This window comes from Ciconia boyciana, chromosome 3 (genome assembly GCF_034638445.1).
Source record: "Ciconia boyciana chromosome 3, ASM3463844v1, whole genome shotgun sequence".
In the NCBI taxonomy this organism is placed as follows: Eukaryota; Metazoa; Chordata; class Aves; order Ciconiiformes; family Ciconiidae; genus Ciconia; species Ciconia boyciana.
Window position 1 is genome coordinate 79,465,882 of NC_132936.1, and position 15,213 is coordinate 79,481,094.

Below are 15,213 nucleotides of genomic sequence, written 5' to 3' on the forward strand. Positions count from 1 at the left end.
CATTGAGTGATAACCTTTCACTATGAGATTTTTCCATTTTATTTGTTCAGTTTAAGGTTTGAGTGTGTTTACAGGATACTGTCATTGTCAACCTGTTCGTTATTTCAAAACAATAACAACATTTTAGCCTCAGGATCATCCCACAAACATTCAAACTGCTTTCATTGACCTCAGTTTAAAAGTATGCCTTGAGAAAATAAAGTCTGAAAGTCTCCACTTTAGAGGCTGGGAAACTGAACTAGTAGCAGGGGAATGACATACTCCAAGTTACAGGAGAAGCTCATAGTAGAGCTAGGACTGCAAACTCCTTCGTAGTTTTTTTGATGCAACTTTAGCAGAGGAATAAAAAGCCTTTGTTAGTAGTTGTTGACATTATTTTATAGTGACTCTTAAATCAAGGCCATAACAATTCTCTCCCATTTCTCTCTCTATTTTTAGTTTTGAGTCATGTCTTTTAGGCTTCATTTTGAACTCCAATACACCCAAATCATCGTGAAATTCTGCCAAATCTATTAAAGCTAGAACTCTGGGGGTTTTTTTTGACGATTTAAGTTTCTTTCCAGGTCAGCTCAGTTGTGCTGAAAATTCAATCCACACCTTATGTTTTTCAGAAATTGTAGCCAAAATTTCAGGTTGGAAAGAAAACCTGAAACTTCATAAAAAGTGTTTAATTTGATTGCAGGCTTTGTTATGAAAGTACCAAATAGAGTGAAGTATTCGAATATCTCCCAAAGAGATGAAGATTCTCACAAACTGTCCACCTTTTGTGACATTTCAGTGTTTGCAGGACCCCATACTATCTCACTATGCTGAATAGTCTTACGCCAAACTCATCGCTGCTGTACCTTCATTGACTGCTTACTTCAATGGAAGATGATGGTGATTTTCCACCCAAAGTCTTTGTCCTTTACTGATTCTCAGATCTCCCCTCTCTACACAGAGCAGCTATGTTCATGAATGAATTGCCACGGTTTACAACATGCTGCATTAAGCAGCGGTGGTTTGTTTTTTCTTAATATAGTTCAACAATTCCGGAGTTGTTATATGAGCAGTTGTATGAGCTGTCCCTTGTACAGACAGCTGAGGGCATTACAACGTAAACCACTCCTTGTTAATCAAAGCCCCTACGACAGAACTGTATCAAGGTGCATCTGGGTACCTGGAGTTAGAAAAGGCAAAAATAAATATAAAAATCTGTGCATTCTTAGAAGGGAGAGTTACTTCTAAGTCACTCATACCCTAAAACCACAGCATAAGAAACAACATATGTGTCATATACTACTTTATAATAAGTTCCCATTTTTCTAGTTCAGCATAGCCATATTTAATAGCTTGATCCTGCAGTTCCTAAACAGAAACATGCCTCACCGTGTAAGTAACTCCGCTGGTTTCAATGTGACTGAACGGTACCTTGTTCCACAAGGGATGCCACTGAAGCCACCAAGACAACTCAAGGAGAAGAATCTGGCTGCAACAATTTAAGGGAAGAAGCATGTGCTTGTTCTAAACAAGACTTTAACTGGAAAACTCAATTGCTTGCTTTCTTGAAGTAAGTACAGATAACTTTATAGCAACTCCCAGAGTATATATTCTGCTTGAACTTAAAATGAATTCATAGCTTTGAATTGTTAATATGGATTTTTGCTCAGGGAATCTTAAAAAAATGCTGAACCTTAAATTTTAACGTATTGAGGGTTCTTTCAAGTGGTCTGAACAGTGCTATTTTCTAACTAGTCTTCTTTGACATAAACAATTCCAATGAACTTCCTTTTAGGATACTTACAGACCTGACTGAAGCAATCTCAATTGCTTCAATTAACAGTTACTTTTGGGAGCTTCTGGAGGACAGCAAAAGCACTGAACAATGAAAGAAGGTCAAATGCAGTGCCTATCTTTTAACAAAGCAGGGGAGAGAGAATTGGGAAATTACATTTATCTCCAATTCTGCAAATCTGATAGGGTAAACCTTGTGCTCTAATCAGACTGGTAATTCTTCTCCTGAAGACGTGGATGTAATTCTGCACATTGCACTTCAAAGGAGATATGGATCAAAAGAAACTAAAGGGGGGGAATGAGAATGACTGAACACCCATAAAGACTGACTGGTGAAGAAGAGTTGGGTAGCTGGACTGTTTAGGGTACAGAAGAGAGGTCTGAGGACACAGACGTGCTTGCAATCCCCTGAGGCTGATGCTGAGAGCAGAATGAGCTGGCTGGGGAGTCTAGGAGGACAGGCCAAGGAGCAATGGCCTGCAACTGCAGGAAAGAAATTTCAAATTAGCTATTAGGAGCAACTTTCTAGATGTACAACTGGTGGAGCACTGCCAAGAGGCCTCCTATGGAGCCCATGGAGTCTCCACCAGCTATTTTAAGAATAGATTAGCAACACATCTATAATGACCTTGATATATTTGACCCTTCTCAGAGGCAACAGGAGGATGAGAACATCCTGGGATGGCCCTAAATTTATTTTATCATCTTATTTAGAGAGCTATCCTTTCCCAGGTGTAACTTAAAAATATAGAAGGAAGAAGAAGGAAGGAGAAGAAAAATATAGAAGAAGAAGGAAGGGAAGGGACATTCGGAGTGATGGCGTTTGTCTTCCCAAGTAACCATTCCGTGTGATGGAGCCCTGCTTTCCTGGAGATGGCTGAACACCTGCCTGCCCATGGGAAGGAGTGAATAAATTCCTTGTTTCGCTTTGCTTGCATGTGCAGCTTTTGCTTTCCCTATTGAACTGTCTTTATCTCAACCCACAAGTTTTCTCCCTTTTACTCTTCTGATTCTCTCCCCCATCCCACCGGGGTGGGAGTAAGCGAGCGGCTGTGTGGGGCTTAGTTGCCAGCTGGGGTTAAACCACGACACTGTACAACAATAGTTACATTCAGAGAAAGTAATTTTATACTACGACAGTTGTATCCAGATTCAACTGTACCCCTGGTATCTATTTAACTATACATCAAAGACCATAAACCATACATTCAAAAGTTAGGAAATACCAGAACGAGGGCTGCCACCTTAACTTTACCCAGTGATCTCACTGTATAAAGGTCTCTAATTACATGATGATACTTTTTGTTTTCTTCCAGAGAGCTCTTGCCTCAGCAGAACAGATAATATACTCAGGGATTTTAGCAGAGTGGTACAGTGAAGGGGACGGCTGGCTGGTCTCAGCTCAGCTGAAAATGCACAGAGAACTGGGTTCCCTCTTAGTCTTTTTGACGTGTTTCTATGTGACAATGACAAATTAGTGACACCTTCCTTTCTTAGGTGAGCTCTGATTTCTCAGTTCACTGATCCCTGATTTGAGACACTGCAGTTTGGTCTGCAGAAATTTTAAGTGCTCTCACTTGCAACTGAAGTCAGTGAGAGATGTGCTTTGAAACGCAAAGTGACACATAATGCTGAGAACTCTGAAAAATCAGGCTCTCAGTATCTCAAATACAGTGAATAGTTTTGACATGCACTTAATTTTCCTCTCGGTTTCTAACTTCTCCTAAAGCAAAAAATTACGGCATGTGCCTACAAATGTAACAGCACCATGATTTGTATTTGAATATACAGGCTCATATTTGGATACCTTCTAATAACAGTTTCACATATCATGTATTAGCTTGAAAAACAGCTTCATCTAACACCAGAAAGAAAAGTAGCGTGTGATTCATACTAATGCTCGCTAGAAACAAAGTTTAAAACTGAAAACCTGTAATTGGAGTTATTCTATTAAGTACATGTTTGTTGATGCTGAATGAATAAAACAGCAATTCAGAATGAAGTTGAAACCCAAGAGCTGCTGGCAGACGATGCAGCAGCATGTGGCAGTGGCAGCTATGGTGTGACCACCGCCTACCTGCATTTCATTTTGTGTGACAAACTGGTACCTTTATCCCTCCAGTGCTTTGATTTGGAGGATGGCTTCCTGTATTTGCCAAAGATTCTGGTTTTCAGTTTTGGTTGCATAAACAGGCAAGACTGGAAATTTTGGTCACCTGTGAAGGGGTCTCTAGCCCAAAGAACTGAGAGCTCTGGTTACATACATCTGTATGAATTCATATAGCACTACTACTATTACTGTTGTAACCAAAACATAAAATTGAATTTAAAGTTTAAATCACATAGTACTATGTTGTAGATGATAGTCTCCTCCCCTTCAACTTCTTACGCACAAAATTCACCTTCCATTACTCTTGGTCTCTTATTTTGTCCATGAGTGTGAATGCAATAGCACTCCATTTTGAAGAAAGAGCTGCATATTTTTGAACTTCACGTCACAGAAGGAAAAGGCTGCTCTGCTGTTATACTTTGGGACTGTAAACAACAGCCAAACAGACTGCTCGCAGCGGTCATCTTTTTTAAATGATGGTGACCATTACATTAAAAAGGCTGGTAACTTTGAAACGTTGCAGCCTGTTTTATTGGAGCCAGCACAGAGGATGCAGGCAAAGCACCAGGCGAGGGGCACGAAATAAAAACAGTATCACATCACTCCCAGTGATAACACTGAGGGTGTAATTTAGTCTATTGATGTACTGCAAAGAAAAAAGAGAAAGGAAAAACCTCCATAGCATCACATTAGGAATAGAAAATAGCTGCAAATATAGGCGGGAATAATTCTTGGGAAAATATTTTGGATCATCAATAAAATTGTTTTTAAAATCCTGATTATCATGCCTCTCATGAGCTAACATGCACACTAGCTTTCAGAGATGCTCATTTACTTTGAACAATAGCTACAATAAAACTGAACGGTGCCATGACATATTTCATATGAGCTGGAAGTGGAGTTGCTTTCAGCAGTTTATACCACACCAAGGGGAAGGCCAGATTAAATGCTGCAAATGGAGAACAGTGCTACTGAAGTCAAAGGCACAGAGATCTGAATCCCGCACTGAGATCATTCACTAAACTGAAGGCCAGGCACACAGAGGCCACATCATACTGGAACAGAGTCAAAGTATTTGGCCTCATGCTAAAATGATATAATAGGAAGACCCTACTCCTGATGGTGAGGGTCTCATGTATGGAGTCTCACATGCAAGAAAGAAGGCAGAGCCTCCGTCACCTTTGACTTACTAGCCTGACAAGGAGCAGAAACAACCTAAAAGCTCACGTATTTGTGTTTCGGTTTGCTCTTTCTCATTAACTTACTTTTCTGGTTTTAGGTCCCTGTAAATAATTCCAAGACCATGGAGGTGGTCTAATGCCAAGGCCAGCTCAGCTAAGTAGAACTTGACATCCTCTTCTGTAAACATCACCTAGAGAGAAGGAAGAGAAGAACATATCTATTTACTGGACAGTGGTGGGCTGGCTTGCATTAAACAGACATGGGGAAGGAAGTGCCTAACTTGGGAATGCTGGAAGGACCATCATATCAGGTTCAATTTTCCATAATTTGTCTGAGCTCACAGTAACAATTCTTACCAGATTCTCCTCATAAAACAAAACTTGATCTCTCGAGTACTTCTGTTCCTTAAAACATGCTGCTGTCATTTGTCTGTTTGATCTGTTTAGATGACAGCATGTTGCAATAATAGGAATAAGGTTCTAACTCCTTAGCCTTTGGAAATGAATGGCAAAATTCAATGTGTTCAGTACAGCCCTTATTGCTTTCATATCTCTTAATTTGCTAACATTTTGGCATTTGGTTACCAAATTCCCACAAAATAACATGGGGAAACCTCTTTGGGGAAGTGAAATGCTTCTTATTTTAGAAACCATAACACATGTAGTTCCCAAACATGAGCAGAATACACAGCACGAAGAGACTCAGAGATGGATTTAAAGCCCCGTGCATTGAGGGTTCAAGGAATCTCAGTGCAGATGCCCTAAGCAATGGTATGGTGTCTGAGATCTGGGGCCTGATGAAGTCTAAACTGAGGGCAGTTTCCTTTCTATAGCTGATACGGCTACTACTCAAACTGAAAGCTCTGTTTTAGGTGGGAAAAGAAACTCCTGCAACTGAAAAAACATTAAGCTCACAAAAATTGAGCTAGAATGGCAAGAAACCTCTGTGGTTCAACTTTCATTATATCCCAGATGATATTAACTTCTCTTTAATTAAATTTCAATATGTACAGCAATAATAATGCAGAAAGAGAGGCTGATATATTGCATACACAATTGTGAATACTATGTATGACAGAAGTAAAATGAGTCAGCTCAATAAAAATTTACAAGTCATATGTAAATGTAAATATCTACAATAGAAGTTGCTGAGCTTATTTTTAAAATTAAGCCTCTGCTCTTGGAAAGAGGCAGCCACAATTCTTGAGTGCTCTGAGAAGCTGCAGAAGGCTGAGAGCAAAAATAGAGGATTCACAGAACAGATGTCACATAATTTAATTAAGAATACCACTGCAAAGGCTAGAAAGAAAAAGGATACACAAGCAAAAACTCTGACTAAAAATTTAATTGGTCTGAACATAAAAATTGCATTAATTATCAAAATAAATTTAAATTATTTATAAGGTTTAAAATAAATAATGTAGGCAAGAGATGAGATCATTAGAATCAGAGAAAATCTAATCTATAGAGATACACTCAGCTAAAGTCAGACATCTCAGAAAGAGCAAGAGAGAGACAAGCTTTGCATGCACACATGCTGTAGTATACAGGGTCTGATTGAAAGTCCACTGACATCAATACCGTTGGACCAAGTCCGTAATTAACAAATTGCAAGCAGTACAAGCTTTCCCATAAGGTCTTCCCTTGCGACACCTTACCACTACTAAACAGCTGCAAAGTATAAGTAGACAAGATGAGCTGCAAACACTGAAAAAAGAAGTACGCATAAAAGGACTGTCAAGTTAAGAGGACTCATTCTTGATAGTATAAAGCAGAGAAATCAACAGATTGCATTGGAAAAGCTTTGGGGAAAATGTGAAGTTTTAAAGGAGTACAAAATCGGAGCTGTTCTCTTTCACTTTCGAGTTCCCTAACTGCAGAACCTATAGCTGCCCTCTGTAGGCAAGAATCACTTTTTCTCTCTTCTCCCATGAAACTGGAGAGGCCCTTGCTAAGACAGCGTGCTGTGTCACTGACAAAGCCTGATTTCACGATGAACAGCAGAAGGATATTTTTATTTTCTTTAATCTTTTTCCTCACGTAAAAAATAACTGCTGCCATGTACTAAGTACTTCTACAAGTATCATTACTCGACAGTGTAATTAACCTGTTGCTAATGTCTTCTCCCATTAGCAAACAAGCCTTGAGAGCAAATACCTGGGCTCCCAAGCTGTGGCGCACACGGCAGCCTGCAGCATGTCACTGAACCAGGAATCAGGAAAAAAAAAGCTAGAGAACTTTTGAATGAAAGTACTGTTTTCACAGCTTTTTTAGTCCACCAGTAACTCCCCAAATCAAGAAGAGCGAACACGGCTTCCTCTCTAGATGGCATTTGAAAGGTCCCTATTTTATCTTTAAAGGTCGTGTGTTAGGTGATTGCTGACACCCTTGTCCCCACAGCCTGGAAAGAGACCAGGGGCTGGGGACATCTTGTTGGTGGCAGAGAACGCCGGGGCACAGACAAGCCCCCGTGGGTGGCAGGGCTGCCTCGCTGGAGCCTCCCATACTGCCTGCAGGGCTCTCTGAGGCTAAATGCAGGATACACTGCTTCAAGCAATGCAGACGGCTGGCTTGAAGAGGCATTTGGAGATGCAGGCAAGTGCTAAATGAACCTAGAAAACCTGCCGCTGCTGCTCTCTACGGCCATTAGCGAGACTCAAGTTTGGACCGTTTCCTGGCTGCCTTTTTATCCAGCAGCAGCACCTGCCCAGGGCAGAAGCTGTGGAGGGATGGGAGCCCAGGGAGGTGATGGAAGCAGCAGGTGTCCCCAGGCAGGCAGGAGGAGAGCCAGTGAGGGGGGTGACAGCCAGCCTCCCAGCCCTGGGGCGGCACGTGGCCTCCAACCTGCTCCCAGCAGACGGCTCTTTCCCCGCTCGCCGGCTGATGCCCCTCTGCCTGCACGCTTGCTGCAGGGGTCGGCCCCTGACCTACGGCCATCTCTTCTGTCTGCTGGCAGAGGTTGTGATTTTCCAGCAGTTCTCTGCCCATGTCCTGGGCAAAATGTATTGAGGGTTTATTTCTCAGATTGCTTCTCATCACATCCAAGATGTATTTTGTGAGCAACGAGTCTGGGGCTATTTTGCTATGGGAATAGCTTAGCAGTGGTGCAGTTTTCTCCAACAGTGATGCTTACGTGCTATTGGTTGCAGTACCTATGGCATAATTCAAATATAATTATTAAGAACACACTTAAAGATGCAAGATGATACAGCTCTATTACATATATATAGCAGGACTATTCCCAATGCCATTTTTCATTCCCACCAACTTCATCTGAGTTCTGGAAATTGGGACAGTCTTTCATTTCTAAAGTTAAAATCTATCAGCTTACCTCTTTGGAGAGTCTTGTGAAAAGGTCCCCTCCCCGCAGGAAATCTAGTATTAGATACAACTTTCCCTCTGTTTGAAATGCTGCATTGGAAAAGGATGGAGATGTTGGAAGTCTGAATCAAGGTAAAGTCTCCGAATAATTTATCTTGTTGACTAGCAGTGTATCATTCATGCCATTAGCTTCCCTGTCATTTCAGCACTTTGAGAACAGAAAAATTTAATTTCTCTATAGAACTAAGCAATCAAGCTTAGAATATGTGAAAAAATGGTATCAGCTGAGAGACAACGATGCATTACTAATATATTCTTTTCCATGCTAAGCACCTATGAATTAATATTGCTTTCCATTGCACAAGACACCAGGAGTCACTGAGGGCTAGGCATAGAGAGAAGCCCCCAGGTTTGTGTGAAGGAAGAGCCTGCACTATCCCAAATGTCCTCAGAAGACCCTTTACAGTAATAATGGGGCTCCTCAGGGAGCTGGTGAGGCAGAAGAAGGCAGCTCCAGCAAGACACCACATTCATATACATACATACACAAATTTGGACTGGTTCTGACTATTAAAAATAGTTTTTATTTAGATTCTCTGGTTTTCTAAATGATACCTGACAGCAGGTGAGGGGGTTGGCAGATGTATACTCACCAGCTACCCCACCAGCAAAATCTATCACATTAGACTTTATGACAAATGTATTTTGATAGAGAAATGACTAAAACCTACTTATAAGGATATTCTCCTTTAGCATAAATGAAGAATTTCACACAGGTAGCCTCTACGATTTTGTTACAGACAGAATCGTAAGTAGGCAGGGGGTATCTGTACGAAATTATAACACATCTAGTTACAATTCCCCAACCAATTTAAGGACAAACATGAATTATATTTTATTATAGTTACCATAATGAAGCTTGACTATGAAAGGATGATTCACTTCTGCCAAAATATCTCTCTCCATTTTTGATCGCACCCGATCCCGAACTATAAAGAAAGAACAATAAGAACAGCGACATATTAAGAGGCAGCATGGTCACTGGATACAGTACTGGAATGAGGTTCAGGCAATTTGGATTCTGTTTCTCACTCTGCTGATGGCTTGTGGTGTGACCTTTGGCAAATCACGCCACTCTCTGGTGTCCCCTTTTTCTGCCCGTCTTGGCTATGCAAAGAGTAAGCTCTTCAGGAAGGCACCCTGTCTTCCTCTGTAGAGAACTGCCCTAACTAAAAGGACTACAGTATTACAAACAACAGGAATTTGATTATGCTTTGCAAAAGAGAATGCTAATGTGAAAATTAAAACTATATAAAATTAATAGCTCTGTCTCATTTAAGATTAAACGGAATGTACCAGCCCCAGAGCTTGTCGGGTTAACCTTGTGCAAATTAACTTTTTGTATTGTGCTGATGCTAGCAGCGTTTATGAGACATCACTGAATAGTACTCTCTGAAAGTGATTTATATAAAATATTTTTAGCTTCCAATAAACCACCCAAACAATCGGTAATAAAGAAAAAAGGCTGATTAAAAATAGTAAAAAACTATTTTTATGTGTAGAGATAAATTATTGTGTGATAGCAGTGAGAAAAATACTTTTTGTGGTTGAGATGAATAGAGAGTAAGAGAAAAAATAGTTACAGAGGTGAACTGGGTTCAAACTAATCAAAACTGACGTTGAAGATTTCATAGCAAAAACATTTAGCAGAATGTTCAGACATTGAGGAGGATTCAAGTCCCCACATTATCAGTTCTTGATCTTACAGATTCATTTTTCAGTCAATCACAGTTTTACTAATTCCATAATGAAATCATTGAAATTTTCTTCTTTCTCTGTGTAACACAATGCTAATATGCTTTTCAGCTGAAAGCATCTACAGGGAATGTTATGAGACTATTTTAGGTGGTAAAGCCCGAGATCTCAGTGAGATTCTGTCATCACCTGCATGTGTCGTGGATCTGCTGAGAAGCTGAGTATTCTCAGCACCCAAGTAATGAACATGCCATAATGAAACCAAGTGTTCTGTTGCTGTACTTCAGAAATTGATGCACAGAACCAGGTCCAAAATGGCTGATCTGAAAACCTTAAATAGGAGTGGAGGAACACTTAGATTTCTTGCGATTTTTATGCTTTACTTAGGTCAATAACAATGTAAGCTTCAGTAGCTCACTCAACCTAAGCTACCTTGCAGCTAAAAATCAAAACAAAGGGAATCTCAGAATCTTAATCTTATCGCATGAGTAAAAATCACACACCATACACACACAAAATGTTTAGCCTACGTGAAGGCAGAGTATTTCTCATGCTGTAGATCAGTGATGCTCCCAGGCAGGAGTTCTTGTTGGACAGGTAGGCATTGCTGAACACTCTACGTGGGGTATTTCCCATTAATTTCTCATTAAGCTTGGTTAGATAGCCTAATAAAGTGTCTCTCTGCACTCACGCTGCACAGGCATGAGAACAGGCTGGCAGAACGGCAGTGCACCCTCCTGTCCCCATCGTTTCAACCTCTGAACAGGTAAAGACACGGCTGTGCGGCCAGGCGCTTTGCCGAAGCCCCCTGCGCTGTGCCCTGCTCGCTGCCGTGGTGGCACTGCTGCGGTGCTTACAGGCTGTGGACCTGTCAGGCTGCCACGTCACCTTCCTCCCCACACGTATACAGCATGCCTGGAGACACAGGGACATTAAAGAAAAGGCTATGTCCATCACAGAAAACACCTCATTCTCTGGAGCCGTGGCCCCGTAACCGCTCCGAACCTAGTCTCCTCCAAAGCTGCTCTAATCACCGCCTTCACAGTGGCTGCCAAAAAAGATAACTGGAACCTGTAATCGGGATTACAGCCTTGCACATGAGTTGGTGACCTGCCCTGCCTATCTTCCAGCACCAAATTACTGCCTGATTTAAACGCTCTGAGGGTAGGAGGTACATAGGCCCAGATTTTTATGCAGTCCTACTACCAAAGAACCTATTAATAATATTCTCTAGAAAGGCAAATCCACTTGCTTTCTCCCACTTTATTTTTCTTACGCTATTACTTCCGTACGCCTGGGCCATGCCTGATTTTAACCTCCAAAGTAGCATCCTAGAGACATCTACCTGCTTGCACCAGCTTACGTACCACAGGGCACTGTCAGAGTTAGTTACTGTACCATATGCTGCACATCCACTGTCATAATATTTAATGCAAGGTTAAATCCCTTCTCCTTTGTGGTTTATTATCAATTCTGTTATAGCAGGAGGGAAGATTTATTTTCTCTTATCCCAGTTACACCTAGGAATTCCCCTGCTCTTCCACCTTCTTGTATTTTTGGGACTGGGGCAACATGGGTTTGATATGCATAAGGAAGTAGCTTAAGAAGAGACGGCAGTTTGACATAACATTTCAACAGCATGAGGCTCTGGCTCAGTCTGACTCCTCTGTCATCTTCTGGGTACGGTGAGTTGGAAAGTGCCTTTCTTCTGCACTTTGGAAATTTTTTCCAGTATTCAGTGGTCCCAGTCTGCTCTGCTGAGGGAGTCTCCCTTCTAGTTCTTATATCCTGGCAGTCAGATAATTAGATTAATTTGCTCAAGCATGACCTGAATTAGTCCTGGCTGCTTATCCAGCCTGCTAGATCCTGGCTACCGAGGGACTCCTCCAGCAGTACGGGGAGAGATGGACGGAGTCTGAATAGCTGCTGCAGTGCCAGGGAGGATGAGGACTGAACATTAAAGATATTTTCTTCTACGCAGGTGACCAAGCAAACATGTGTGTCTTTGCTTAGTCTCATTTGGGGATCAGGGAACATGTACCACCATGAATTCCTCCGCTCCTGTCCAAAATGACTGGATCTCTGACAAGGTCCTGTTTCTATGGTTTCCTTTCTGAGTGAATCCCTTTTCTCTGATGGTCTTATCAAAGAGCTGCAAAACCAGCACTGGAGCTCAGTAGCCTCAGGGAAGACGACTGAGCAGCTCAGTTCAGCACTGCTCAGCACAGGGCTGGGCTCTCTCCACACAGGTACCTGCCTGGTGCTGCAGAACAGCCTCTCCTTCTGCCCATCCCTTGGTAATGACAAGGGGTGTACACCAAAGGCACGGAGAAAAGTGCAAATAACTCAGCTCCCCATCCTCACTCATTCTGACCACTTGCAGGGGTCTCAGTGCAGCACACAGAGCAGGGAGCGCAGGCGGCTTGGGCAGGTAATGCTTACCGCAGATTTACCTCTGTCATTAAAATGCTCACTGGAAATAGTGCTCATCTGCTAAACTCTTGCCCCTTCTACCCAGCATTGAATTTGGTTTGAAAGGTAGGGTTTGCCACTTATCTTTAAATTATACGTCAGTCGGAGGCAGAGAACATAACCTGGAGCAATGAGCACAAAGTCATGAAGATTGTTTGCATGATCTTGGACAAATTAGCTATCCCTGAAATAATCCCTGGTGTCACGAGACAGAAGGGACCAGGCTGGTGGAGCCTGTAACAGCAGAGGAAGCACCTGCTACCCTGAAATAAAACCAGTTCCCATTTCCAGGTATTAATGTGGTATGAAAGAGAAGTGGAGGCATCTGAGGATACATGCAAATAAATAGAGCTTATCCACTTCTGTCTGTCTAGCTCTGAACATCAAAGAGAAGGATGTTACTGCTTACTTTATTTAACACGGAATGCTTAAGGAGAGGGTTTTATTTAAGGTACGAATTTTACTTCTTGGGTTGTTTTAATTTTAATAACCATGAATTACAGAAGGGAAAGGGAAAAAGGGAGAAGTATTCAGAGCATCTTCCAAGGAGAGGAAAAAAAGTTCCTTCTCAATAACGGACTAGCTGTTTCTGAATAAGAAAATAAAACCGTAATCCTGCTTCCCTCTCTGAAGCTCTCATGATATCAACTTTGGTTGAGATTTAAATATAGAAATATAAATTAAATTTCAGCCAATGAACTTCTTGTCCATATATCACACTTAAAAACTAAGAGTCAGTGCATCTGTAATTTATGTACACTGTCAAGTAATGATGATCTAGGGACATCCCTTGATGTACATGCAATGACATCGTATTGGTTCAGCAGGATGTTGAGACAACGCAATGAGAACTTTAATTAGTGAAACCATGGCCTACAGGAGCTGTAATGGGGAAGTTTGTAAAAGAGACACTAATTTATTCAATGTAATACTGATTAAAATTTATAGCTAATTCACCATAAGGGGAAAATAACTTGTTGTATATCTAGTGACTGGATAGCTGAGCTGAAGTCACAGCTCTGTGAAGTTAAACACCGTTCAGCCACTGGTTTCAGTGGAGCCCGAGTATTGCTTCTGGCATGTCTTTAGCCAAAGAATAACTTCCAACCATTTTTATTTAATACTACCCTTCTCACTGCTGCCCAAAGTAATTTTTAGTTCTACTAGAAGAAAATTATCCTGAAGCTATCTTCTAAATTTGTGTAAGCTATCTTCTAAATTTGTGTGTAATACTTTGCTGGTGTTTTCTCTGTCTTCAGACTTACCTGGAGTAAAATTTGATGTTTTTACTTCAAGAGAAGTAATTTTCAATTTAACTTGCAGTGCAGTTTTTGTTTTTGCATATAGATTTGGTGTTACAAGGCATGACGGTTTTACCTACAGCCTTGTGCAAGCTAACACATGCATCAAATTTAAATTGGTATTAATTAAATTTTCACGTGTCAAATAAAAATGAAATAGCTTTTCCTTCTGCCCTCCTCCCTGGGCTGAAACCCCCCTGGTGCCCCGCATGCGTCCCACACCACGCTTCCCTTGGTGCCAGATGGATCCTGGCAGGGCACGGACACTTTAAGTTAGTGCTCCCGTGACTGATACCATTTTCCACTTAGGGCTTTCCTCTTTAAAAGGTTTTTGTAAAGCAAAATCCAGCAAGGGAGGGTGTATTACAGACATCTTAATGGACTGCCTTAGCTGAGGGCACTGAGCTGCAAGTCAGACTTGATAAACAGCAAAATCCTCAATGCAGTGAAACCTGTCCTGGGTTCACCCACGGGAAGAACCATGGCGTGGTGCATCAGGGCTAAGAGACAGGAACCGATACGTATGTCTACGAGGAAGACCAGTGTGGAGCAAGGGAGTGCGCCTGCCTCTACCTTGCCTGTTCTGGGGATCAGCAACAGTGCAGGGAGCCGGGCTTTGGCTGCCCCTGCAGGTGGTGTGGAGATGTATGAGATAGATAAATTCCGACTTCCTCCACAGCTGCTGAACTTGGGTGTTGCTCTCACCTGTGTCGGTCAACAGCACAGGGATCCAGAGTCTCATGGGTGAAATGTTTTCTGTACACGTTAGCTGAGGTCCAGCACAATTCTGCTTTGCTCATGACCACAGTCATTTGCATGTTCATGTGTTGTGAACGGATGCTCCAATACACTTCTAGAAATAATTAAATGACTTCTAGCCTAAATCCTGTTTTAAAAGGGGGATGGAGATAGATTTTGTGAGCTCTGCAAAGCATCTAAAGCTGAAGACGGTTCTACCACTCTTCAAAGGCACTAGAGTGATAACTTATTTTTTGTAAGTTGGTATTAGGTGCATAGATCCTTTTATAACTCTAGTCCCAGTGTGAATACCTGCTGGCTGCCTTGAGGCATAGGAGCCTGGTTCCTCCCCAGAGTCCTCTAGAGGTGGCTCAAGGCAGGACCTGGTGCTCTGGTTGCCTCTCTGAGTGGGCCAGTCTCTCTCCACTGATTTTGGAGGCAACCTTCTCGGTGTCACCAGGCTGAAACTGGCATTTGAAAGCTTATTTTTTATTTTTTTAAATAGGAATGCATTGTCAGACAATGGGTTTGGTGCCTCAGTGACTTGTCCTTATGGCCTTTT

At 41.8% G+C, this 15,213-nt stretch overlaps 1 protein-coding gene across 1 annotated transcript in view; it reads right to left on the reverse strand.

Annotated features, from left to right (window-relative positions):
* RPS6KA2 (ribosomal protein S6 kinase A2) overlaps positions 1 to 15,213 on the reverse strand; it is a 183,784-nt gene that overhangs the window by 70,542 nt on the left and 98,029 nt on the right. Inside the window, exons 4-6 of the mRNA XM_072856239.1 lie at positions 9,294 to 9,374; positions 8,396 to 8,475; positions 5,149 to 5,255 (exon numbers count right to left, since the gene is read on the reverse strand). Coding sequence (XP_072712340.1) covers positions 5,149 to 5,255; positions 8,396 to 8,475; positions 9,294 to 9,374 — 268 coding nt within the window. The remainder of the gene's footprint in view (positions 1 to 5,148; positions 5,256 to 8,395; positions 8,476 to 9,293; positions 9,375 to 15,213) is intronic.